General features: G+C 44.2%; 2 protein-coding genes, 1 long non-coding RNA gene and 3 other non-coding genes across 9 annotated transcripts; 2 read left to right on the forward strand and 4 right to left on the reverse strand.

Moving 5' to 3' along the window:
- Positions 1 to 879: 879 nt before the first annotated feature.
- LOC117059201 lies at positions 880 to 5,768 on the reverse strand. 4 transcript variants are annotated; one of them, XR_004427899.1, is made up of 6 exons: positions 5,645 to 5,768; positions 4,659 to 4,758; positions 3,320 to 3,470; positions 2,912 to 3,051; positions 1,892 to 2,025; positions 880 to 1,042 (listed from the first exon to the last, which is right to left on the reverse strand). It is a non-coding gene; the product is annotated as an uncharacterized LOC117059201 (long non-coding RNA). The 4 variants fall into 4 exon arrangements; XR_004427901.1 differs by having other exon boundaries at positions 1,960 to 2,025; positions 5,645 to 5,767; XR_004427900.1 differs by lacking the exon at positions 880 to 1,042 and having other exon boundaries at positions 1,421 to 2,025; positions 5,600 to 5,765.
- On the reverse strand, positions 1,447 to 1,592 carry LOC117059507. The gene has a single exon (XR_004427926.1). It is a non-coding gene; the product is annotated as a small nucleolar RNA SNORA79 (small nucleolar RNA).
- On the reverse strand, positions 2,760 to 2,837 carry LOC117059511. The gene has a single exon (XR_004427930.1). It is a non-coding gene; the product is annotated as a small nucleolar RNA SNORD126 (small nucleolar RNA).
- On the reverse strand, positions 3,165 to 3,242 carry LOC117059512. Its single transcript, XR_004427931.1, has one exon. It is a non-coding gene; the product is annotated as a small nucleolar RNA SNORD126 (small nucleolar RNA).
- A 6,012-nt stretch (positions 5,769 to 11,780) lies between the features above and the next one.
- LOC117057471 (perforin-1-like) lies at positions 11,781 to 14,344 on the forward strand. The gene is made up of 2 exons (XM_033168319.1): positions 11,781 to 12,334; positions 13,198 to 14,344. Exons 1-2 carry the CDS (start codon positions 11,781 to 11,783, stop codon positions 14,291 to 14,293), a joined length of 1,650 nt encoding a protein of 549 aa, XP_033024210.1. The 3' UTR covers positions 14,294 to 14,344.
- Positions 14,345 to 19,265: 4,921 nt separating this feature from the next.
- Positions 19,266 to 24,245, forward strand: LOC117059245 (perforin-1-like). The gene is made up of 3 exons (XM_033170849.1): positions 19,266 to 19,394; positions 20,709 to 21,333; positions 22,649 to 24,245. The coding sequence occupies exons 2-3, from the start codon at positions 20,762 to 20,764 to the stop codon at positions 23,742 to 23,744; spliced, it is 1,668 nt and encodes a 555-aa protein (XP_033026740.1). The 5' UTR covers positions 19,266 to 19,394; positions 20,709 to 20,761; the 3' UTR covers positions 23,745 to 24,245.
- The last annotated feature ends 634 nt before the right edge of the window (positions 24,246 to 24,879 follow it).

Here is a 24,879-nt window from a genome sequence, read left to right on the forward strand (position 1 = left end):
GACACTGCTCCCATCCAAATAAAACTGAAAAATTACACTCCATTTCAGCTCTCTGTGCACAAGCCATGTTCATATTTTCACCAACCCATTAACACTAGGGAAACTAAACTAATATCCTGTGTGTTGCAATTCCAAAGTGTTTCATCGGTTTTGTCAGGAACATTATTCCAGCAGCACACTTAAATTTTAATGTCTCCATTTAGACCAATTCAGATCCTATTCTGCTACAAACCTGTGTAGCTGTCATCTCCTCTCATGGCCTTGTCTTAGGGTTTGCATCTCAACTGAAGTATAGACTATTTTAACTAGCCACTTGATACATTGTATCTCTAATATACTTTTTTAATATGAATACTGCCAAGATGTCACAACTGTGCAAGATGCCATATGCTTTGACAAGGCTTTAAAATTAAAATGTCAACTTAGATGCAAAACTTTGTCATTGGCTACACTAAGTTATATTCAAGAGAAAAACCACTGAGATTAATGGACATACCTGATCAAGGTCCAATAATTTCAATGGATCTGGCTGAGTACAACTAACACTGGAATGGTCCTTTGTTTTCAAAGTTGCAATGACGTGTGGATTTGTAAAAAAGAAAGCACCCTACCCTGTTCACAACTATGTATTTTGGGTGAGCATGTACAAAGCAGGTTTATGGCATCAATATGTTTTCATCTCCAAATGTTGGTTTTGGAAAACAGCTTTTTAGAGTAAGATATGGAGAAGAGCACGGACACAACATGTGCTTTCTTTTCCATAACCATATTGACGTAATTATACTCTAGCAATGAATTGTACACAATTTCCAAAGGTATTCAACATATACTCCACTTAATAAATGTGGACAATAATGAGCTACAACTTATTAGGAGAAAATTTTTATTGTTGGTGGTCACACATATAATACACAAAAGACAGTAAGGAGCCACTATGTTGTTTTCAAATGTTACAGCAAATTCATCCATCTTCTGTACAACTTTTTTCCATGGTGAAACAGAGAAATACTGTTCTCCCTTTAATGTCTGTGGTCCAACAAACCTGTGGAAAATGATTTAAACATTTAGAAAGGTAAATTCAAGCTTCCTGTTAAAAAGCTAGGCAATCGCAGCTCAGTTATTCCATTAAAAAACACTCCTTTTGGCTTGCTGGCTCGTGTTTTAAAGCAGGGGTCAGCAAACTTTTTCAGCAGGGGGGTGGTCCACTGTCCCTCAGACCTTGTGGGGGGCCCGGACTATATTTTGAAAAAAAGTATGAACGAATTCCTATGCCCCACAAACAACCCAGAGATGCATTTTAAATAAAAGCACACATTCTACTCATGTAAAAACACGCTGATTCCCGGACCATCCGCAGGCCGGATTTAGAAGGCGATTGCGCCGCATCCGGCCCCCAGATCTTAGTTTGGGGACCCCTGTTTTAAAGCTTCACGTTTGCATTTTTCAGAATGTTTGGCCCCGCAAAATTCAATAGTGCCAACAGACAGCCAACCCATCCAAAGGCACATTGAGTGAAGAAAGGCCAGCTTTAATGTTTGATGACACAAAATCTCACTGTCTACAGCTTTTGACAGCAAGAGGAACAGTCATCATGCATTTTCACTTTTGAGCACACATACCAATCCCTACTCCACCCACCGCTATTTATACTTCAACCCTCCACTATTATTTTGATGATCCACTCCTTTTAAAAAACCTGTTGCCCTCCTGAGGATGTTGGACTATAACTCCCATAATCCCTAGCAGCTGGTCATGCAGGCTAGAGTCTGAAAACATCTGGAAGGCCAAATGTGCTTTAGAGGCACTGACACTGCCTAGTTTGTTTGAAACCTGCCCATTAGATTTCATACTATGAAAGATAAATTCTACTATATAAACAGCAACTTCTTACCATACAGTAATCAGTGGTTTGGATGCAAATGTCTTCTAAGCGGCAAGAGAAAAAGCTTCAGTCCTTACATTTTGTAGAGGCTCAGGATAGGGAATGTGCACAATTGCTGTCTCATCTCTTTAGAATCATCAGTCCTATAAAAGCAAAAGTGGCAGATCTTTAGTTAGCAAGCATCCTTCTTTAAATCTGATTGTGGTTCTTGCTCCCCTTTCTACTGTGGAAAATTTGGTTACCATGGAGTGGGTTACTGTGTCATGTCTCCATAAAGACAATTTAAATTTTATTCCACTGTCTAATTTCTATTGACTAGGAGCTTTTCTGTCTATAGCTGTACAAAATCAAGCAAACCCCCCAACCTCCCATCACAAGATAGGAAGAACTGTTTGCATAATCCTGTCTAATTGAGTGAGCAGGAGGATCCCCTCCTCCCTGCAAGAAAATGAGCCACCAGAAACCAAACACCAGTCAAAACTTAACCCCCCTCCCTTACATCCCATGCCCTGGTGTTCTTGCTTCTGTTCAGTAGAACAGAAGAGGTGAGAAGAGCTAAGGACCATGACCTGGTACAACTTCCAATTTGAGGAAGAATTCAGCAACTAAAAGCTTGCAAACCAGATTTAATCTAATTTGTCCAAATAAATGGTCATCCTAACCATTTTTAGAGAAGTATGTCTAACACTTTGAGGGAAGTAACTTGAGTTCATCACATATATGCCTAGATAAGTATCTTCTATAAGATAAACAAGACATTCAGGCATTGTTGCAATAGGTTACCATGCTATTTTTGTTATCTAAATAACAGCAAGCCTTGAGAAGAAGAAAACATACAATCAGCATTTTAATGGAATTATCACTTGTGCCAAGGAGAGATCTGCTCAGAGCATGTGCATAATCAGAGTTAATCAGGTGAAACACGGACAGAACATGCAGTTCATCATAACAGGCTCCCCAAGTCTGCCATCTCCTACTTAGCAACCAAGATACCTCAAATTATTACTTCAAGAGAAACCAAGATCATACCTTTTTCTCAATATCAAATTCAGACTTCCAGAAATCCTAGTATTTTCAGTGTTCGTTCAGTCCATTTTGTATTACAGCTGTTCACTCAGCGCAACTCTTCAGAAGTATTTGGTGTTCATTTTCCTCCAATCGCATGCTCTCTGAAATACAACCGCTAGTTGTTATTACTGTTTTTACCTGTCTGGCAATAATATGCTTAAGTAAACATACACTCATCAGCATTCTAATAGAAATATTGCTTGTGCCAAGGAGAGATCTGCTCAGAGCATGTGCGTAATCAGGGTTAATCAGGTGAAACACGGACAGAACATGCAGTTCATCATATCAGCCTCCCCAAGTCTCTTGCCATCTCCTACTTAGCAACCAAGATACCTCAAATTATTACTTCAAGAGAAACCAAGATCATACCTTTTTCTCATTATCACCAAATGGGCCAAATGCCATGACTTCCAGAAATCCTAGGAATTTCCTGAATTTGTTCAGCCCATCTCTTGACTGCAATGGTTCCCTTCAAAGAATTTTTCAGAAGAAGTATTTGATGCTTCTCCAAACCCATGCTCTATGAAAGAAAACCACTATTATGAACTGAACATAACTTTTGTCAGCCTAAAAAGTTGCAGATATGTCCACATGTGGTGGACATGCCCCAAAATAAAGGACTTCTGGTAAAGAATTTATAATGAAATGAAAAAGGTCCTAAGGGACACTTTATTGAAGAAACCGGAAGCCTTTCTTTTGGGAATTATAGGGGAGGAAATCCCCAAAAAGGACAGGATTTTCTTTTTGTATGCCACGACAGCAGCTAGAGTATTACCGGGTAATTGAAAAGAACTGGAAGACTCAAGAAATACTAACAGTGGAAGATTGGCAAATGAAAATGACTTTATGGAACTTGCCAAGCTCACAGCTAGACTGCGTGATCAGAGGGAAGAAGCGGTGCAGGAAGATTGGAAAAAATATATTTAAGGAAACAGTGTAATATTTGAAAGGTTGAAATTCTGAGGAAACACCTAGAGGTTTCCGGAGAAAAATAGGGTTAAGTAAAGTATAGAAGATTAAATGACAATGGGTAGTAATTTAAATCAGATAGTTTGATAAAGTAAAGTACGAAACTGCTTAGATAAGAGTTAAATTGGAAACCAGGAAGGGGGGAATCGGGGGAGGTCCCAATAAGATGTAAATGGAAAATGGATGTACTTAGGATTTTTGTAGTTGTTTTGTTGTATTGTTTGTATGTGGTGTAATGTTGTGTAATTGTGTGTTATGCTTTATATTACATAAAATTAATAAAAATTCATTTAAAAAGTTGCAGATATGGGCAATTTATCATCATATTGTCCTTTTCTTAGCAATATGTGCACACAATTCAATGGCTATACTGAGAAACAGAAAACTGGAAGTTGTTAGGCAGAACATGGGCAAATTAATAACTACTCTTCTCCTCTGCTATTAACAATCAGGCCAAGTCTAATGAGGCTAGAGGTTTCTAGCATCATAACTAATGGTTTTATTCCTTTTTTCCCATTTTAGGCATGAGATGAACACATTCATTTTTTATCATAGAACTTCTATTCAAAATGCAAAAAAACCTTGAACCAACTTCTCCATTTTACCATTCTGTACTTTTAAATGAAAGTAATCCACATCATCTTTATGTGCTTCTCAGCCTTTCACCACATTGAAATGAACACATACTTTCACGGTGCAAAACCAGACGCACAAGAGCTCCCCTTCACAAAAGGCTTACCCAAATGTATGGACCAGATTAACTCCAGATGAGTGCATTCCAGAAGCACTGCTTTGATGATGCAGATGCTTCAGGTAGGAGCCATCCATTTTTCCGCAGGCTGTTAGAAAGCAAGAAAGAAGGGGAGAGCATTAAGGGAGCACACAAGCAAGCCTCAACTCTCATTCAGAGACGTTTGGCTCCAATTAAGTCATTAATGTAAAGTGGAGAAAGAACACAAGAATACACAAAGTCTTAAAAAAAGGCATTGCCTTCCAAGGCCAGAGTTTTAATTGCCTTTTCTCCTACCAGGCCTTAAGAACCTTTGGGCTTCTTTTTGCTATTTCTGGGGAATTGCTTATAATGCAGCACCTACAGTACAACAGGCCTAAGCAAACCCACACTTATTTTTATTTTTGTACTAAAACAATTTTCACACCGCCCACCAATAGGACCCAAACATGATATTAAGCTTTCTAGTGTAGTAAACTTTGCTAGATTTCTTGCCCCCCTGAAAAGACCCACCGTGAAGTCCCCGTCCCCCCCTCATTACCAACTCAATGGGCCACAAGAAAACTCCTTCCGAGCGAGCCTCCCCGCCCGGACCAAACCCTAAAAGCTTCGTCTTCAACATGTAGCCCGCATTCATTTCGCAACACACCGACGCAATTAAGAAAACGAACACGTGCTCTCTGGGGAAGGGGACAGAAAAGCGCGCCTTGATTTCCACTAGGATCTTTTTCACGGGGAAATACTAGGCACCGAAAACGCTTTCAATGGCGCAGTAAGTACCATGCTACTTTGGAAGCAAGCCCCACCGAAATCAGTGAAGAGCATACTCACGAGCACTAATGCTAGAGCGGGGTGCAAACGATCTGAAACCAAAAATCTAGCAACCCAACCCCCCACCTGTACCGTGACTCTTTCCAAACACATAACAAGAACGGATGGCAAGAACTAACCTAAGATTAAGAATGGATTCGATAGCACAAACGACAAACACTCACCCAGCGCCAAAGAACCGCAAGACAGAGGAAGAAGGGAGGCGGGCCAGGAAATACTGGCAGACTGCCTTGGTATTGGCTGAGAAGGCAAGCCAATCATCTCTCGAGAGACTAGGCGCTTTTGTAACACTAATGCAATACAATTTGAGTGAAAGACTGTGAACGTGTCGTGATCGTCATCTCACTGTTGCAAGTAGGTGGCGCTAATAAGGCCTTTTCCTTGGCTTTGTTGCACCATTCAACCCAAGAAGGTTACAGATTGTGAAGAATTATTACAGTACTTTTCCCATTAGCACTCAAAGGGTTAAACTAGTAGCTGGAATTTGCTTTTTTTTTGTACACAGCTGCAATCATAGCTATGTGGGTGCCTGCGGTAGTTTCCCAGAAAGACAAAAAAATATATATTAAAAAAATATTAACAGCACTTTTCATGATATTTTTAGTGCATGATAGACAGCAGTCCACCCAGCCTTTCTTCTAAACAGCTTAGCATAGCATAGCCATAGATCATAATATTAAGAGCCTGATAGATAGTAGTTTAGAACAATTTATTCAGAGTTTCAGTCGGTGTTTTTTTAGGACAAGGAAAGACAAAAATGTATTTACAAAGAGGCTCTTCCTACAAGATCAACAAGTATTTTGGAATGCTGTGAAGCAATTTTTGTCTTTCCCTTTCTTGCATGCTGGTTTAAGGATTTCTTAAGAATTGTCAGTGGGTTTTTTTAACATTAGGGGTACTCTCATTTTCCTACTCATTGAAAAACTGCATAGGAATTCGTTCATCCCCCCCCCAAAAAATACTGTGGTACCCCACAAGGTCTGAGGAACAGTGGACAGGCCCCCTGCTGAAAAAGTTTGCTTACCCCTGAGCTAGGGCTTCCTTGAACATTCATCCTGTAAATAGTTTATAAAGTTTATCTTATATTACGAACATCCATCCCAACCTCAAGATCACTTTCAGAATGCAATCCTATACAAACTCAGTGTTGCTAACTTCTTGAATAGCAGTGAGTAGGGCTGCATAAAGTCACCTGGAGACTGGTTATCTCAATGTTTTGTGATCATGACTTTCATAGGGGAGTTTTGCATGGTGTGAAAAAGTATGTTCTTCTCCCCTGTCCACTAACTCTACTGTCAGGCTATTTTAATAGGACCTCTTGAGCTCTAGAGTTAATGCAGAATAAGTGGGAAACAGAAATAGCCACTTCTTTAGTGTCATGCATAATCTTATAAACTTCTATTATGCCCCTCTTTTTATACTCCTGAATCAAAAACACTCAAATGGTGGAGTTTAGTGGCTGATCAGACCACCAGCCCTCGTTTGGGGGAGGGAGAGATCCAAGAACACAGGATCTATACTTCACTCTGAGGTTTTGATTTCAATACAATAATAACAGTAGAAGTTAAATGAAGTTCCTTTTAATAATCCAACAACCAGTCTACTAAAACAGAATACGTTTTCCAGCAACAGTGTTTGAATTTAAAAATGACATTCATGCATACTCAAGGACTTTCTCACTCTGCTGAGCTTTAGCAAGATCCCAGGAGGTTTCAGCCACTCACCCAGTGCTCCTTTGGATAACTGAAGACATGGTAGAGACTGATTTATACACATATTTAAACCTTGAGTCCACATGGAGGGAGTACAGATCTTACAGCATGGGAATCCCAAGCCTTTGTTTGTTATAATTGTGATGATTGAAATTGTTAATTTGGGGTTCTCATCAGCTGTACGCCATAATCATCACAATTATAACAAACAAAGGCTTGACATATCTCGCTTTGCATGTCATGAGTCCATCTCATTTATTAGTTTCACCTTTTAAGTTGAATTACTGAAAGAAATGAACCTTTCCACGATATTCTAATTTTTTGAGTTTCACCTGTAGATGATGTCGCCTGAGGAGACATCTCAGGAGAACGAACATGCATCATGGACCCCAGTACATGAAGCTACCCATGTTGTTGTTCAGTCGTTCAGTCGTGTCCGACTCTTCGTGACCCCATGGACCAGAGCACGCCAGGCACGCCTATCCTTCACTGCCTCCCGCAGTTTGGCCAAACTCATGTTAGTAGCTTCAAGAACACTGTCCAACCATGTCATCCTCTGTCGTCCCCTTCTCCTTGTGCCCTCCATCTTTCCCAGCATCAGGGTCTTTTCCAGGGAGTCTTCTCTTCTCATGAGGTGGCCAAAGTACTGGAGCCTCAACTTCAGGATCTGTCCTTCTGGTGAGCACTCAGGGCCGATTTCCTTGAGAATGGATAGGTTTGATCTTGTTGACTATGAGGGCCACTCCATTTCTTTTACGGGATTCCTGCCCACAGTAGTAGATGTGATAGTCATCCGAACTACCCATACTCCTGAGCATTTTAGCATCAGCCAGAACTATGTGGAAGAACCTTCTCCATCTAGATGAAGCTTCTCAGATCTCTGTGCATTGGCAAGATCTTGCCATACCATAAGAACCAGTGCACTGCCAGCAATCCCCATTCCCGAACTGCCATTTAAAGAGATCTAATAGACTACTATAAAGCTTGGGGGCTGCTGTTCTTATGAAACAGGCAATATAGAAAGAACCGTCTTCTTGTCCTGAATCTATCAGAAACGTTTCCAAAGGGGATTATCTGCCAAAGAAAGGAATGAAGACACATTATTTTACATTTAAAGAGCACACTTAATTTAATACTGAGCTGTCAAAACAACAACAACACCCCACTAACATTGCCATGTGTAAGCCATAGCCGAGTTAAGCATAGCCTACTGCACAGACAACTAACCTCTATCAAGTATATTCCAGGAATTCTGTATGACAATGAATTGAAAACACTGAGCAAAGAGGGGCAACTGTACCTTTACGAAAGCTAAAGGAGAAGCTTCACAAAACTAGAAAAAGGACAACCCTGTTTTGTAGTTCAACCCAATCCCTCTTCTATGGGCCCTTCAAACATCTTACAGACTCATGAGGTAATCATCTTTATTTATTTCAAATTGCAGCTACTTAGAAGGGTCGATTGCCCTTGGAAATGCTTCCACCTAGCATAGCTGTCAACTTTTCCCTTTTTAAAAGGGAAATTCCCTTATTCCGAATAGGATTCCTCACAAGAAAAGGGAAAAGTTGACAGCTATGACCTAGGGTGAAAAAAGAGAGGAGAGACCTTTTGAAGCCTCATAGAAAAAAATATCCTGGGTGAATGAGTGTTTTTATATTTATTTGATGGTGGCTCTCTAGAGGCTGTTGTCTTGGAAGAGAGAGAGAAAGAAGGAGCTCTCTTGTTGAGAGAAACGTTTTGATCCAGAAATTGTTGTTCCTTCATGGTGGAGAAGGAAAGTGGGAAGGCTCCTCAACCCTCAACTAAAGGACAATACCAATGTCTCTGCCCAGTTTGCTCACATTCCTGTTTGTTCTGAGGAGATAGGGTTACCATACATCTGGAAAAGCTCAACAACTTGGCCAAAAAAAGCTCAACAACCATTTTCACTTTTTGAAATAATGGCAACCATAATCTCTCCATATAGACAACACTGGAACTTGTTAGATTCTTCACATCTCACCCTTTATGTCCCTGAGATAGGAGAGAACAGACACAGACAGACGGAAGGCTTAAAGGAATCTCTTTGTAACCCCTCAACACAGACAGAACACCCTGGATGTTCAGATAACCACAATCCTAATGTAGTGGGTCGGTGTGTAGCAGCTTTTATTCTGCTGATTTTGGCTAAGGAAACAGAGCAACTGTGCATCAGCAGGGAACTGGAATGTGCCTTCCTGTCTTTTATTTTTTAAGCCAGGAATTTCTATTTCATATTGTCCACAGAAACACATGACAAACCATAGGGCTGAGGCAGGCTGTGTGCTGTTTATGCAGTTCTATGAACATGGCTGAAACAGAGCGGAATACACCCGGCAATTATTTGTAAACAAACCTTTCAGGTTAAAAAGTCCAGCTGTGCAATGATTTCATTCTAGATTGTGATATACAGGTAGGCTTCTAAATCTAATCACATTAGAAGCTGAAGTAGAAAAGGAGAACTTGCGTCAGAGAGAGTGCAGTCACAGAAAATGTCCTGCACAACATCCCAACCAATATTTGACTCAAACACACTACAGATGTTGGTGGGACACACAAAATGGCCTCCATAGGAAACCACCCATTCATGGACATGTCAATATGGAGGAAGGTGTTCTGGTCCAAAGCTATATATGGCCTTGGAAATAATAACTTGCACTTTTGAGTTCCTCCCAGAAACTTTGGGTGAAGGACTCCCCTGACTATGGTTGTCACCTGAGTACAGTGGTAACTCTGGTTAAGTACTTAATTCGTTCCGGAGGTCCGTTCTTAACCTGAAACTGTTCTTAACCTGAAGCACCACTTTAGCTAATGGGACCTCCTGCTGCCGCTGCGGTGCCAGAGCACAATTTCTGCTCTTATCCTGAAGCAAAGTTCTTAACCTGAAGCGTTATTTCTGGGTTAGCGGAGTTTGTAGCCTGAAGCGTATGTAACCCGAGGTACCACTGTATTCAGGTTCCAAGCCAGAATCAGCAGCATCCCCAGACTGTGAAACAACATTTTCAAAGGAAGTGCTCCTTTCAGCCCTGCCCTGTCATATTTCACCCACGAGGCTAGATCTGATAAGAATTTAGCCTGTGGAACCAAAAATGTTCCCCACGCATGGAGCATTGGCAGTTCCTTTCATTTTATGAGGCATATGACGCCTCTTCCATTAAAAACAAACAAAAGCTATGGCTTCTTTATAAGGAAGTTTCTCACAAAAAGAATTTTTTTTCATACCAGGGGCCTCTCTCTATTTCAGTATGATCGTTCTTGTTTTCTTCAATTTTGAACCCCAAAAGAGAAGAATTTGAATGGGTCCTCTTGTCCTCTCAGACTTGCTAGCCCAAGGAACCTTTCCTAGTCACTGGGATCTGGTAAGGCAAACAAAGAATAATCCTTACAAAATATTTTGTTTAGTTGTTTTTTAATGTGCAAAGGAAGGTGTTCTTGACTCCATGACTCCAGTCCTCCAGTCCTACTCTTGACTCCAGTCCTACTTTCGAACAAGGAAAAGCACACTGGAATCATTAAATTGCCCCCAGATGCCTTTAGTGCAATAGTAAAATGGATAAGGACAGGGTGATGAGGGGGCTCAACATCGGGGTTCACCATTCTTCGACTTTTCTTCTACACACACACACACACACACACACACACAATGTTTTCAGAGAAGCCACCAAGGAAGCCCTTCCTCTCACCACCACATCCAGCCTTGTGTGACTCTCTCACTCCGTGTTGTCCAGAATTGGAAACAGCTAGAAAAGAGACAAGCAGCAAGACAGAATAATCTTATTTGTTGAGAATGTCCTGTTTGTTTAGAGGAGGAGGTGTGCGAGAATGTTCACATATCCAGTATTGGTTCATAGAGAATATGAAAGGTCGGTGGGAGAGGCTGGGAATTGAAAAAAACAACAACATGTGGGTAGGAACATGGGATAAAAGCCACTTGTAGTGCAGTGTAATACACTGAGAGGGAGAAGCAATTTGGAAAAGAGGAAACAGGTAAGGTTGCCACTATTTTATTATTATTATTATTATTATTATTATTATTATTATTATTATTATTATTACAGCTGCAGCTAATTCCACTACTGTTGCTGTTGCTGCTGTTTATGAATGGATGTATACCTCACCAAATACCCCTGATGAGACCCACAGGCTGTTGTTGTTGTTCAGTCGTGTCCGAATCTTCGTGACCCCATGGACCAGAGCACGCCAGGCACCCCTATCCTCCACTGCCTCCCGCAGTTTGGCCAAACTCATGCCAGTCGCCTCGAGAATACTGTCCAACCATCTCATCCTCTGTCATCCCCTTCTCCTTGTGCCCTCCATCTTTCCCAGCATCAGGGTCTTTTCCAGGGGGTCTTCTCTTCGCATGAGGTGGCCAAATGTGATCCACCTGGAGAAGGAACTGGCAAGCCACTCCAGTATCCCTGCCAAGAAAACTCCATGGACAAAGACAACAGGCATATAAAAGTACCTCATGAGCTGAACTTAAAAAGGTGAGAAATTCCCACACGGCGCAAACAAGACCTCTCTGTTTTATTCCCTAGGGTAATTTACAAGCTTTTTGATTGGAGCAGTCATGTCCATGCAGCACCTCTTCCTAGCAGCCTTCCTCCTCCTTCTCCTCCAACTTCCACCGACAACTCCCAGCCCCTGCCAAATATTCCACAGATCTATCTGCATGAAGCAGGACAGCTTTGTGCCCGGCCATAGCTTCATTGGCGAGGGGGTGGACATCACCTCTCTGGAGAGAAAGGGAGCGTTTGTGGTGGACACCAGCCAATGGCAGGGCCCCAACGGGACGTGCATCCTCTGCCGGAATCCCCTGATGAAGGGGAAGCTGCAGAAACTCCCCTTGGCTGGCGTGGACTGGCGAGTACTTCATACATGTCATCAGGATGTCAGCAGTTCCATTGAGTATTTGGATGTGGATGTTGCGAATGCAATGGCCAAGGAGGTGAAGAACGACTGGAAAGCAGAGCTGGGGTTAGGCAAAGTGCTGAGCAAAGCAGGGCTGGAGCTGCGGGTGGCCTTTGCTGGATCTCACTCCCGGATGGCTATTTATGCACATGAGAAATCCCGTCAGGACAGCCATATTTTTGTAAGGCAAGAGGTCTCCTGTGCATACTACAGGTGAGCATCAGTACCCTATAGAGCCACAGTTGGCTGCTCAGAGATAGGGGTCCTTGATAGAGACAGCCCCTTTCTTTGCAGCGCAATATGCTGTAAAGCTACCAGCATTTGACAGCAGAAAATTGATACACGTGTTTTAGGTAAAATCAGTATTTTTGTGCTTCTTGTTTCCTGAGTTGCAAGAATTTCAAGGAGGCCTTTACGAGGGGGAGAAGCATCTTTGGGAGGAGGAAGAACACATGACTTCCCCCAAAGAAGCCAGGGAACTGTAGTTTTCCCCTCACAATGCGACAATTCCCAGCACCCCTAATAAATAACAAATCCCAGGATTGTTCAGGATGAAGCTCTGAATTGGCAAATATATGTTTTGTTCTAATATGGGTAAATTGAAAAGCTTAATAGATATGGAGCAATTAATTTCAAGGCCAGCAATGGTATAAAAACCATATAAATTTTCACAAAGGGGAGAGATTGCTTGCTTGGGATTGGACAACATTACAATGAGGTCATCAGCAAATGAACCAATGGAATGTTCTACTCCCTGAATGCATACCCCCTTGATATTAGAAGTGGATCTATTATCCAGAGTTTCTATGACAAATGCAAATAGCACTGGGAATAAACGATGCCCTGTCTTCTCTTAAAGTAGAGAACCCATTTGTGACTGTTTCTGATGACAACCCCAAATATCGTTAGTCAATTAAGTATAAAAAAAATTCTGAAATAAAAAAAAAAATCAGAAACACACACTGCACACTGGCAAACTTTGAATGTGTCTACAGAGATATAGATGGAAGCATGTGGTTGTGGGTAACACTATTTATCTTTGCTTATTCTGCTCCACCTTTTCTCTTCTTGAGCAGGCTGAGACTCCGCCATAGACGCTCACTGCTAGCCTCCCATTTCTCCGATGCTCTGGCCAAGCTGCCAAGGAGGAATAACTCTGAGGAATACCAGCATTTTATCGACATCTATGGCACCCACTACATCAGCAATGTGCAGGTGGGCGGGCGATTGCGCCACCTGCTGGCTGTGCAGACATGCAAGATGGCCCTGTGGGGGATTACCGCTTCCAGTTTTCAGAGTTGCTTGGGCTGGGAGGTTTCTCTGGGACACAAGTGGTTATTTGGGTCCGCTTCCCTGAGTTCTAAGTGTGAAGATCTCCGGAGGACTTACACTCGTGGAATCTTCCACGATGCTTACGCCAAGCAGCGCACTGAAATTGTGGGAGGAGAGAAGCGAGCAGAGATTCTCTTCTCAAAACCCGGAGAAGCCCAGAACCTCTCCGCATGGATGGAAAGTGCAAAAACAAAGCCTGGGCTGGTTTCTTACTCTCTCCTACCCTTGCACACCTTGTTGAACCAAAGGGATCGAAGGAGGGATTTGCTGAAGCAATCCATCGTAAACTATATAAACCAGAGGGCCCTGAAGAGGAACTGTTCACAACCATGTCCCAGCTGGAGCTTTCAGAGCTCAGATGAGGAATGCACCTGCCGCTGTCATCACGGCGGCTTCCACAGCAATATGTGCTGTGCCTGGGAACGGGGCAGAGCACACCTCAAATTTATTGTGCACAGAGGATACAACCTTAGGGGTAACTTGTTCGGTATCACTGATGGTTATGTCAAAATTTTCTTCCACGGTCAGGAAAGGAGGACCATCGTCATCCCACATAACAATAACCCCTGGTGGACTGAACCTATCGATTTTGGGGCTGTCACGCTGTCAGGCAATGACGTCTTTGAAGTGCAGCTCTGGAACAAAAACGTGTGGGGCGATCGTATTTTAGGCCACTGTGGCCATAACCTGCAGGCTGGAGCTGGTACTGTCTGGCACAAATGTCCTGCGACACATGGGCACTTTGATTATTATTACACGCTGGTTTGTGGTCACACTTTGAGTGGCCCCTCCTGTCATAATTACGTCCCCTTACAGCTGCCCACTTCTTATTTCAATTAGTTTCCTCCCCAACCATCCTTTTCCATATGTGTCAGGACCTTATGCTCAAGAAGTAGGCAGGGCCATTAAAAAAACCCAGCCAGTTACTTAACAGCTACCCTATCTGCATTTAATAACAGCTTACTACAACCTGTGGTGAAGATGAACAACAGTAGATATGTGTATAGTTTTTTGTTTTGTTTCACAATTTAAAATACTCATTTTACATTCTTAAGATATCAATGACTTCCTTTCTTCTCTTTCCATGGTTCATTTTACATATCATAAATCCCTGCATATTTTACAAAAAGTATACCATTATTGCATCCATCAAAACTTGTTTACATTGTTGAATTTATCTTAATGCTGTCAGCATTTTCAGCTGTGCACAATTATTTTCCATCTATTCAATAAACGTTTTCCAATCTTCTATAAATGTATGTTCTTCTTGTTCTCTTATTCTATATGTTAAGTCTGCGAGCTGTGCATATTTTGTTGACTTACTGTAAGTTGCCATTCTTCTTTAGTTGGAACCTTGCTCGTTTTCCATTTTTGGGCTAACAAAACACAAGCCACAGAAGTAGCATACTTAAACAACCTTTTTTGACACCTGGAAATTTCAGTCTGAATTATCCCCAACAGAAAGGATATGGCCTTTAATTTATCATGGTTACAAAATTGCTTAAGAGAGAGTGCATTAAGGATTTTCGAAAAACCGATTCAACAACGGAAGCAAATATGGACCTCGTGCAATGTGGAAGAATGAATAGTGGTGGACAGATGGCAAGGAGGGCAGAACCCCTTAACCTCTGTGTGATTTGAGCAAAAACATTTTTGGGCTGAACTCATGGTTTCTTGAAATCATGAGCTCTAGGCAGGTCTAGCACAGATCTCCAGTTTCAAACCACAAGCTAAAATTCTGATAGTCACATGGGATACTACAGGGACAATGGTTCTCTTAATCGAACAGGATTAAGATTCTTCTGCCTTATTACTTGCCTCCTTTCCAGCGGTTTTCAATTCTGGAAAACAACGGTTGAATTATAAGTGAGTCACAAAGGCTGGATGTGGTGGTGAGAGGAGGAAAGGCTTCCTTGGCAGCTTCTCTGAAAACGTAGTTTGTGTGTGTATGGAAGACAAGACGAAGAGTGGTGAACCCCAATGTTGAGCACCCTCAGCCCCCTATCCTTATCTATTCTACTTTGCAAACACTAAAGGCATCTGGGTGCAACTTATCCATTCTGCCATTCCCAGTTTGGAACAAGGACTGCTAAAATCATGGCGTCAAGAAGGCCTTCCTTTCCACATTTCCCCCAAAATGGATTCTGGACAGTTTGTTCTTTGTTCCCCGTAGCAGAGCTCAGTGGCAAGGAGAGAGACTTCCCAACTTGACAAGCCTGAGAGGACCACTTCAAACCCTTTTCTTTTCGGGTTTGAAAATTCCAGTCAAACTAGGAAAACAGGAACAATCATACAGGGATAAAGGCCCCCAGAAGGAAAAAAAGGAATCGTATTTGTTTTTATGTAAGAAATTCCTTATAAAGAAGCCATTGTTAAAAAATTAATATCTGGAGGCGGCCTCATAAAAAAAGAGTTGCAATGTGAATACTCCATGCTAGGGGTGAAGGGCCTTTTGGCTCTGCAGATGTTTATCAGTTTGAACCTCACAGGCCAGATTTGATAGGTGGACAGGGTTATGTTGCTGAATCTGGCTTTGAACCTGAATATGTAGGGGAGAGCCATGGTGAGGGGATGGTTCAAGAGTTACTCCTGTTCCTAGAGAATATAGTTCTGGTCACGGTGACACATGCATTAGTTTCTGGGAGGAATTCAGAAGTGCTGGTTGTGATTTCCAAGGCCATATATGGCTTTGGACCAGGATACCTAAAGAAGCAGCTTCATCCATACAGACATGGTCCATGAATGGTGATTTGCTATGGAGGCTGTTTTGGGTGTCCCACCAACATCTGAGGTGGGATGTAAGGTAAAGGTAAAGGGTAAAGGGACCCTTGACCGTTAGGTCCAGTCACGGACGACTCTGGGGTTGTGGCGCTCATCTCGCTTTATGGGCTGAGGGAGCCGGTGTACAGCTTCCGGGTCATGTGGCCGGCATGACTAAGCCGCTTCTGGTGAACCAGAGCTGGGCACGGAAATGCCGTTTACCTTCCCACCGGAGCAGTACCTATTTATCTACTTGCACTTCGTGCTTTCGAACTGCTAGGTGGGCAGGAGCAGGGACTGAGCAACGGGAGCTCACCCCGTCGCGGGGATTCGAACCGCCGACCTTCTGAAACCGCCAACATTCTAATCAGCAAGCCCTATGCTCTGTGGTTTAACCCACAGCACCACCCGCGTCCCAAAAAGGGCAAATCCTGTGACTGCACTCTCTCTGATGTAAGTGCTCCTTTCCCCCTTTAGCTTCTAATGTGATTAGATTTAGAAGCTTTTATCAAAATCCAGAATAAAGTCATTGCATAGCTGGGCTTTTTAGCCGAAGGGTTTGTTTACAAATAATCGCTGAGCGTATTCTGCTCTGTTTCAGCTCTGTTCACAACACAGCCTGCTTCAGCCTTGTGGTTTGTCATGTGTTTCTCTGGATATGAAGCGAAAATTCCTGGCTTAAATAATAAAAGACAAGGGAAAACATTCCAGTTCTCTGCTGTTGCATAACTGCTGTTTTCTTAGCTGAAACCACCAAAATGAAATATTGCTACAGTGTGTGTGTGTGAGATAGATAGAGAAAGAGAGAGAGAGAGAGAGAATGAATGTCTTTATCAGAAGAACATCTGGTGTTTTCCCCTCTATCTTGAGGGGGTTACAAAAAACAAAGCAGTTTCCTCAGGTTATCTCTGCCAGGTCCTCCCTCAAAGACTTAAGGGGTGAGATGTGTGGTGAGGAATCTGATAAGTCTCTTTTGAGAACTGTCCAACCTGTCAACATAATGTTGACAGGTTGGACAGTTCTCAAAAGAGACATGGAGGTGAGCAAACTGGGTAGAGGTATGGGAATAATCTCCTAACTGAGCAGTTTCCCCGCTTTCCCCCTCCGCTATCAAAGGCGCTAGAATTTCAGGATCAAAATGTTTTTCACCCTAGGGGCGGTGGGTTGTCGTTGTCGGCACCCAACTGTCTTAAGAGACGATGGAGTGTGCTTCTGGGGGCGAAGTCGAACTGCTGCGTTAGCAGCACTGAAGTGATATTCAATAGTGCACAAGCCTGGACAGTGTGTATAGACAGTGTATAGACTATAGTACTGATAGGGGAATTTCCCGCAAAAAGGGAAGGTTGACAGCTAAGGGTGGGGTCCCTCTGACCTGTGGGTCAAATGTGAGTCACCAGGGGTTCAAAATTGGCCTGCAGGGCCATTCCCCCTAAACCACACACACCCGTCCCACTCTATATGTGATGTGATGTCAGTATGGGGCAGCCAGAAACGCGGCTGCCAATGCATACTACTACTACTACTAATAATAATAATAATTTATTTATACCCCGCCCATCTGGCTGGGTTTCCCCAGCCACTCTGGGCAGCTTCCAACAGAATATTGAAATACAATAGTCTATTAAACATTAAAAGCTTCCCTAAACAGGGCTGCCTTCAGATGTCTTCTAGAAGTCTGGTAGTTGTTTTTTTCTTTGACATCTGGTGGGAGGGCGTTCCACAGGGCGGGTGCCACTACCGAGAAGGCCCTCTGCCTGGTTCCCTGTAACTTTGCTTCTCGCAGTGAGGGAGCCGCCAGAAGGCCTTCAGCGCTGGACCTCAGTGTCCGGGCTGAATAACGGGGGTAGAGATGCTCCTTCAGGTATACTGGGCCTTTGAGGCCGTTTAGGGCTTTAAAGGTCAGTACCAACACTTTGAATTGTGCTTGGAAACGTACTGGGAGCCAATGTAGATCTTTCAAGACTGGTGTTATGTGGTCTCGCCAGTCGCCCCCAGTCACCAGTCTAGCTGCCGCATTACATTAGGCTCCTTATCATGCATGATGATGGGTTGATGGGTGGTTGAGCGAAGGTCAGCAGAAAGCAGGCTTTGGCGATGCAGCTACGCATGGTGTTTTGAAGTCCCGACTTTGGGACTTCAAGGCACCCAATCACTTGACACCATTGTGGTGACTGGCAGACTTGCCCACTTCTCATATTTGGCCCACGAGGCTAGCCCTGATAAAGATAAATAAAGATATGGCCTCTTGGAGCCAAATAGTTTCTCCACTTCCTGGCACCATTGTAGCTCTTTTTATGAGGTCCCCTCCAGACATTTTGGTGTTGTTGGTTTTTTTTTAAAAAAAATATTGGCTTACTTATAAGGATTTTCCTCACAAAAATAAACAGTCCCTTTTCCCCAGTAGTGGCCGCTCACTATCCTGGTATGATTGTTCCTGTTTTGTCTTAAATTTTAAACCTCAAATAGACAAGAGTTTAAAGCAGTTCTCTCAGGCTCACCCATGTAGAAAACTTCTCCTTTCTGCCAAAGGTAAGAAAGAACCACCCTTCAAAACTCTCATTTTTTAAATCTGCTTTAAAATGCTTTGTGACTGTAGCAGTCCTTGAATGGCAGGCTGGAAACATTAAATGACACCCAGAGGCCTTTAGTATTTGCAGAAGTGGGGCAGACAAAAGGATGGGGTGTTAAGAGGGTTTGAGATTGGGGTTTACCCTTCTTCTTCTTCTTCTTCTTCTTCTTCTTCTTCTTCTTCTTCTTCTCTCTCTCTCACACACACACAAAAACCACTTTTCAGGAAAGCCACCAGAAACCCCTCCCTCTCTTACAGACACAGAAAAACTGACACAACACACTGGCCTTTGTTATTCTCCTATAATCCAAGACATGTGTGCCAGAACTGGAAGCAGCTGCAAAAGAATGAAGCAGTAAAGACCAAGAAGCATCCTATTTTCTGAGAACGTGATTTGGAACTGTCCAGTTTGTTTTCGGGCCAGAGGGGCGAGCGAGTTTCTACCCGTCCAATCTCCGTTTAGAGAGAATATGAAAGAGAAAGTAGGTCAGTGGGAGAGGGAGGGAATTGGAAAAATAGCCTGCGGGTGGGAACAGAGATGAAAAGACAAGTTGTTGTGGCGCCATGTGATATACACTGAGAGGGCAAAGCAGTTTGGAAATGACAGGACGGGTAAGATTGCCACTGCATTCATTGCTTTTTTATTATTATGAATGAGTTTATATTGCACCGTATACCCTTAATTAAACCCACAGGCTGGAAGCCCCTCCGCCCCCTGCATAAATATCATGCAGAGTATATCTGGGCTTACACTGAATTGATGTTCTGCATTCCCAAGATGCAAATATATGTAACACTTAAAGCTTTACTCCTTGTTGCAACTCTATGGCATGGGAAGCGACATCTGTTGAGTTTCTGCCCGTCACCATGCTATTAAAGACAGAGGGCTGGATAGGCGATGGTGCCAGGCCAGGAAGAGCTTCTGGTGCCCAGGTGGTACATGCCTGTTTTTAGATTGCAGTCGGAACTTCCATGCTTAGTTCCAGGGCTTCCTCTTAATGTTTACGTTCCCGCTGTACATTTGGTGGCCTCCTCAGCCATGAAGTTCACCGGGTGGCCAGTCCTTGGGCAAGTTGCTGAACTTCATCCTAACGAGGGAACAGCCCATGCGGTGCTCTTCAGACATTGCTAGACTACAGCCACATCCTTGACCTTGACCCTTGACGGTGCTGTCTGGCGCTGAAGGGAGTTGCGAGTCCAGCAACATCCGAAGAGCACTATGCTGGTCACCTGTGCCCTTATGCCAATGTGGATAAGCTGTGGCCCTCGAGGTTCCCTAGCCATTGGGACGTGATTGTTGGGGCTAATGGGAGCTGTTGTGAACCAAACTGTAGGGCCAAAGGTTCCCCACACTGGGCCTCAGGTACATTAGCAGTGGCCATGGGTCGGGGGGGGGGAAAGACCTACTTGGCATGTACAGTGGTACCTCTCGTTACGTACTTAATTGGTTCCGGAGGTCCATCTTTAACCTGAAATCGTTCTTAACCCGAAGCACCACTTTAGCTAATGGGCCCTCCCGCTGCTGCCGCGCCATCAGAGCACAATTTCTTTTCTTATCCTGAAGCAAAGTTCTTAACCTGAAGCGTTATTTCTGGGTTAGCGGAGTCTGTAACCTGAAGCGTCTGTAACCTGAGGTACCACTGTATAATGTCCCAGGCTCACCTGCTGGTAGTTCCAGTTCAGAAGGATCAGGTAGGAACAGGTGATGTGAAACGCCCTCTGCATGAGACCCTGGAGAGCTGCTGCCAATCAGAGTGGACAGTCTTGGGTTAGATAGGCAAATAGTGTGACTAGCTCCCTGACGCCCAGTACGATGAGATAAAAGTTCATTTAAGCAAGGCTGAGTGTTTGGTTAGAAAAGAGGCGCTCAAAGATGTGGGAAATGCCTAGACAGTGCAAAGAAGCCCTCTCTGTTTTGTTCTGCAGGGTTATTTACAAGCCTCCTGCCTCCTGGAGTGAAGGATCCCATCAGAGCAATCATGTACCAACAGGGCCTCTTCCTAGCAGCCTTCTTCCTATTTCTCTTCCAACTTCCACCAACAACTTCCAGCCACTGCCAGACGTTCCACAGATCTGCCTGCATGAAGCAGGACACCTTTGTGCCTGGCCATAACTATATTGGCGAGGGGGTGGACATCACCTCTCTGGAGAGAAAGGGAGCGTACGTGGTGGACACCGGCCGATGGCAGGGCCCAAACGGGACGTGCAAACTCTGCCGGAATCCCTTGATGAACGGACATCTGCAGAAACTCCCCTTGGCTGGAGTGGACTGGCAGGTAGTCCGCTCGTGCCATCGGCAAGTCAGCAGCTCCGTGGAGAATTTGGATGTGGATGTTGCCAATGCGATGGCCATGGAGGTGAAGAACGACTGGAAAGTAGACCTGGGTTTGGAGATGGAGGCGAACAACGACAGGGAAGAAGACCCGGGGCTGCCTAAGGCCCGCGTGGCTTTTGCTGGGTCTCGATCCCGGATGGCTATTTATGCGCATCAGAAATCCCGTCAGGACAGTTACAGCTTTGTGAGGCAAGAGGTCTCCTGCGCGTACTACAGGTGAGCACCAGTAGACCTCTCAAGAGGGACTTGCATAGTCTGGTACATTTTAAAGCAACTGCCCTGATTGACAGTTCGTTTCTGGGCCCAATTTCAGGTGCTCACATTAGTGTTTAAAGGGCCTAAGTACCTGAAAGACTGCCTCCTTCCCTGTAGACCCCCTCGGGTGTTATGAGCAGTAGAGGGGGGTCCTCTTGGTTTCTCCGCCACTCTCAGAAGCATGGCCTAGGAGAAGACATTCTCCGTGGGAGCTCCTACGCTGTGGAATCCCTCCCCACAGAGGTGTGTCCGGCATCTTCTTAATTCAGCTTTCAGTGAATGCTGAAGACATATCTCTTTACCCTGCCATTCATTCAGTATTTTCAGTTCTATACATTTCAATGATTTTACAATCATTTTAACATTTCAAACCTTGACCTCCTTCCCCCCCTTTCTGTGGTTCCTTAAATTATATATATATTCTGCATATTCCAAATTAACTTAATTTACTCATTTATTCGTCTACTTTAAATATATACTCTTATAAAACTGCAGGTTATTACAATAATCCTGCCAATGTTCTTATCTGTTTACAGTTCATTTGTAAATATTCCATAAACCATTTTCATTCTTTTATAAAAAGTTTTTGTTATCTTGATTTCTTATTTTTCCAGCAAGTTTCGCCATTTCTGCATATTCCATAAGTTTTTGTATCCATTTTTCTTCCGCTGGGACTTCTTCTTCTTCTTCTTTCCCTTCCTTTTGACACTTGTCGTGTACATTTTTAGAACCCACCTTGTTTCTATGATTGTTAAGTTGTTTTATACGTCATGTTTTAATTGTAACCATTCCAGGACAAAGAGCAGATAATAAAATAATAACAATCTTTGCTCCTTCAGTACAGAATGCTATAAAGTCGCTATAAACTTTGCTTAGGGACGTGGGTGGCGCTGTGGGTTAAACCACAGAGCCTAGGGCTTGCTGATCAGAAGGTTGGCGGTTCGAATCCCCGCGATGGGGTGAGCTCCCGTTGCTCGGTCCCAGCTCCTGCCCACCTAGCAGTTCGAAAGCACGTCAAAGTGCAAGTAGATAAATAGGTACCGCTCTGGCGGAAAGGTAAACGGTGTTTCCGTGCGCTGCTCTGGTTCGCCAGAAGCGGCTTTGTCATGCTGGCCACATGACCCGGAAGCTGTACGCCGGCTCCCTCGGCCAGTAACGCGAGATGAGCGCTGCAACCCCAGAGTTGGACACGACTGGACCTAATGGTCAGGGGTCCCTTTACCTTACCTAAACTTTGCTTACAAGATTCTGCTCCACTTCTTCTTTGCGTGTGCAGGCTGAGACTGCTCCAGAGACCCTCGCTGCTGGCCTCCCACTTCTCCCGCGCTGTGGCCAGGCTGCCAAGGAATAACAACTCCGAGGAATACCAGCATTTTATCAACATCTACGGCACCCACTACATCAGCCACGTGCAACTGGGTGGGCGATTGCGCCACCTGCTGGCTGTGCAAACGTGCAAGATGGCCTTGTGGGGGATTACCGCTTCCACCATCCAGCGCTGCTTGAACTGGGGAGCTTCTCTAGGAGTCGACTGGCTGTTTGGCTCCGCTTCCCTGAGCTCCAAGTGTGAAGATCTCAAGAGGGCCTACTCCCGTGGAATCCTCGAGGATGCTGATGCCAAGCAGCACATCGAAGTTGTGGGAGGAGATAAGCAGGTGGAGATGCTCTTCTCCAAAGCTGGAGAAGCCCAACTCTTCCCCGCATGGATGGAAAGTGCGAAAACAAAGCCGGGAATGGTTTCCTACTCCCTCCTACCTTTACATACCTTGTTGAACCAAAGAGATCCAAGGAGGGATTTGCTGAAGCAAGCCATTGTGGGCCACATAAACCAGAGGGCCCTCAAGAGGGACTGTCCGCAACAGTGTCCACGCTGGAGCTCCCAGAGCTCAGGTGAGCAATGCACCTGCTTGTGTCAGCAGGACAGCCTCAACAACGACATGTGCTGTGCCTGGCAGCGCGGCAGGGCCCGCCTCAAGTTTGTTGTGGTCAACGGATCCAAGCTTTGGGGCGACCACTTCACAGCCACCGATGCTTATGTCAGGATTTTCTTCCAAGGTCAAGAAATGAGAACCAGCGTCATCAGAAACGACGACAACCCTCAGTGGTCGGAGACCCTGGACTTTGGGACGGTCACATTGGCAGACCACAATTCTTTTGAGGTTCAGCTCTGGGACAAAGACGTGTGGCGTGATGACCTTCTGCAGGGCTGTTTCCACCGGCTGGAGGCCGGGGCTGGGACTATCCGGCACAGATGTTATGCGCCTCATGGATACGTCGAGTATTATTACTTGCTGGAATGTGGCCGCACATTGGGTGGCCCCAGCTGTCAAAATTATGTCCCCCTACGACTGCCAACTTCTCATTTCAACTAGTCACCCCCTCCTAATTCAGTGCTTTTTCCTTGTTCCATTTATTTCAGGACGATGGGATTGGTAGTCCAACAATGGCCAGAAGGCCACAGGTTCCCCCACCCACCGAGGGCAGAGTTGGGACAGACCCTATTGAGGCAGATTCAGAAGGAATCTGGCAGATCTGGGGTTGGGGCCTAGTTGGTCCACATTGTTATAAACATACAAAGCATCTTTATGCAGGTTGAGACCACTGGTTTGTCTGGCCTTATACTCTGCCTGGTAGAGGCCAAGCTCTCAGGATCCCTCAGGCAGAGATAATCTCTAAGACTGTTTCCTATCTCTGCTGTTTTCCTGCAGCTATGAGTCAGCGTCTGGAGATTCCCAGCCCCACAAAAGTGGGTGAATCACCACTTTCTTTCTCTCCAACTCCTGTGTTACCAATACATATTTGTGTTTACATATGCGCTACTTTTATCCACCTTGCCCTGCAAAATCCTTCATGGATTACAGACATTCCGGATTAGAAATTTGGTATTTTTTTGGGGGGGGGGGGAAATACGTTGCAAGGGAGCAGATATAATGAGCTTTATTCGTTATAGTGGTGGTGAAGATAATCACCTTCTGCTCACAGCAAGCAAACCTGTCTATCCCACCTCTCTTGATACAGATGCCCAGAGTAACAAAAGTGAATTTGTTTTTAGACCTGTAGAGGAAGAGGTAGAATTCCACACCATAGGCTCAGCTGGGTCCAGTTGCTCCTCTTCTGGAACAATTTGCTACCAAAAGAGGTAGCCATGGCTTTTAAAAGAGGCTTTGGAAGAGGGTCAGATAGATTCATGGAGGTGAAGGTTATCACTGGCTACTAGGCATGATGGCTAGTTTCTACCTCTACTGTCTGAGGTGGGAACAGTGCTGTTGAGCTCAGGACCTCCTTCCCACAGACATGGTTTATGGTGTTTTATGGGCTTTTCCTTGTGCCTTGTGTCCTTAAGAAATCTTCTTTATGGCTATCTCCAACCTAGTGATTATGTAATCAGGACGTTTTGGTAAGCACCGTATGGGACCCTGGGTAAGAACGCCTAGTACCCCTGGAATTTTGCACTGCTCAAAGATTGGGGTGCTGTGTAATTATAATACAAAAGGAAAAGTAGGTCTG

The sequence above is a fragment of the Lacerta agilis genome, chromosome 14 (assembly GCF_009819535.1).
Source record: "Lacerta agilis isolate rLacAgi1 chromosome 14, rLacAgi1.pri, whole genome shotgun sequence".
Classification (NCBI taxonomy): domain Eukaryota; kingdom Metazoa; phylum Chordata; class Lepidosauria; order Squamata; family Lacertidae; genus Lacerta; species Lacerta agilis.

Excerpts from the sequence above, each read along its gene's own strand:
- LOC117057471 (XM_033168319.1), top strand. The coding sequence starts at position 11,781 with ATGTCCATGCAGCACCTCTTCCTAGCAGCCTTCCTCCTCCTTCTCCTC. Across the intron at positions 12,335-13,197 it reads GTCTCCTGTGCATACTACAG|GCTGAGACTCCGCCATAGAC; the intron begins GTGAGCATCAGT and ends CTTCTTGAGCAG.
- LOC117059245 (XM_033170849.1), top strand. The coding sequence starts at position 20,762 with ATGTACCAACAGGGCCTCTTCCTAGCAGCCTTCTTCCTATTTCTCTTC. Across the intron at positions 21,334-22,648 it reads GTCTCCTGCGCGTACTACAG|GCTGAGACTGCTCCAGAGAC; the intron begins GTGAGCACCAGT and ends TTGCGTGTGCAG.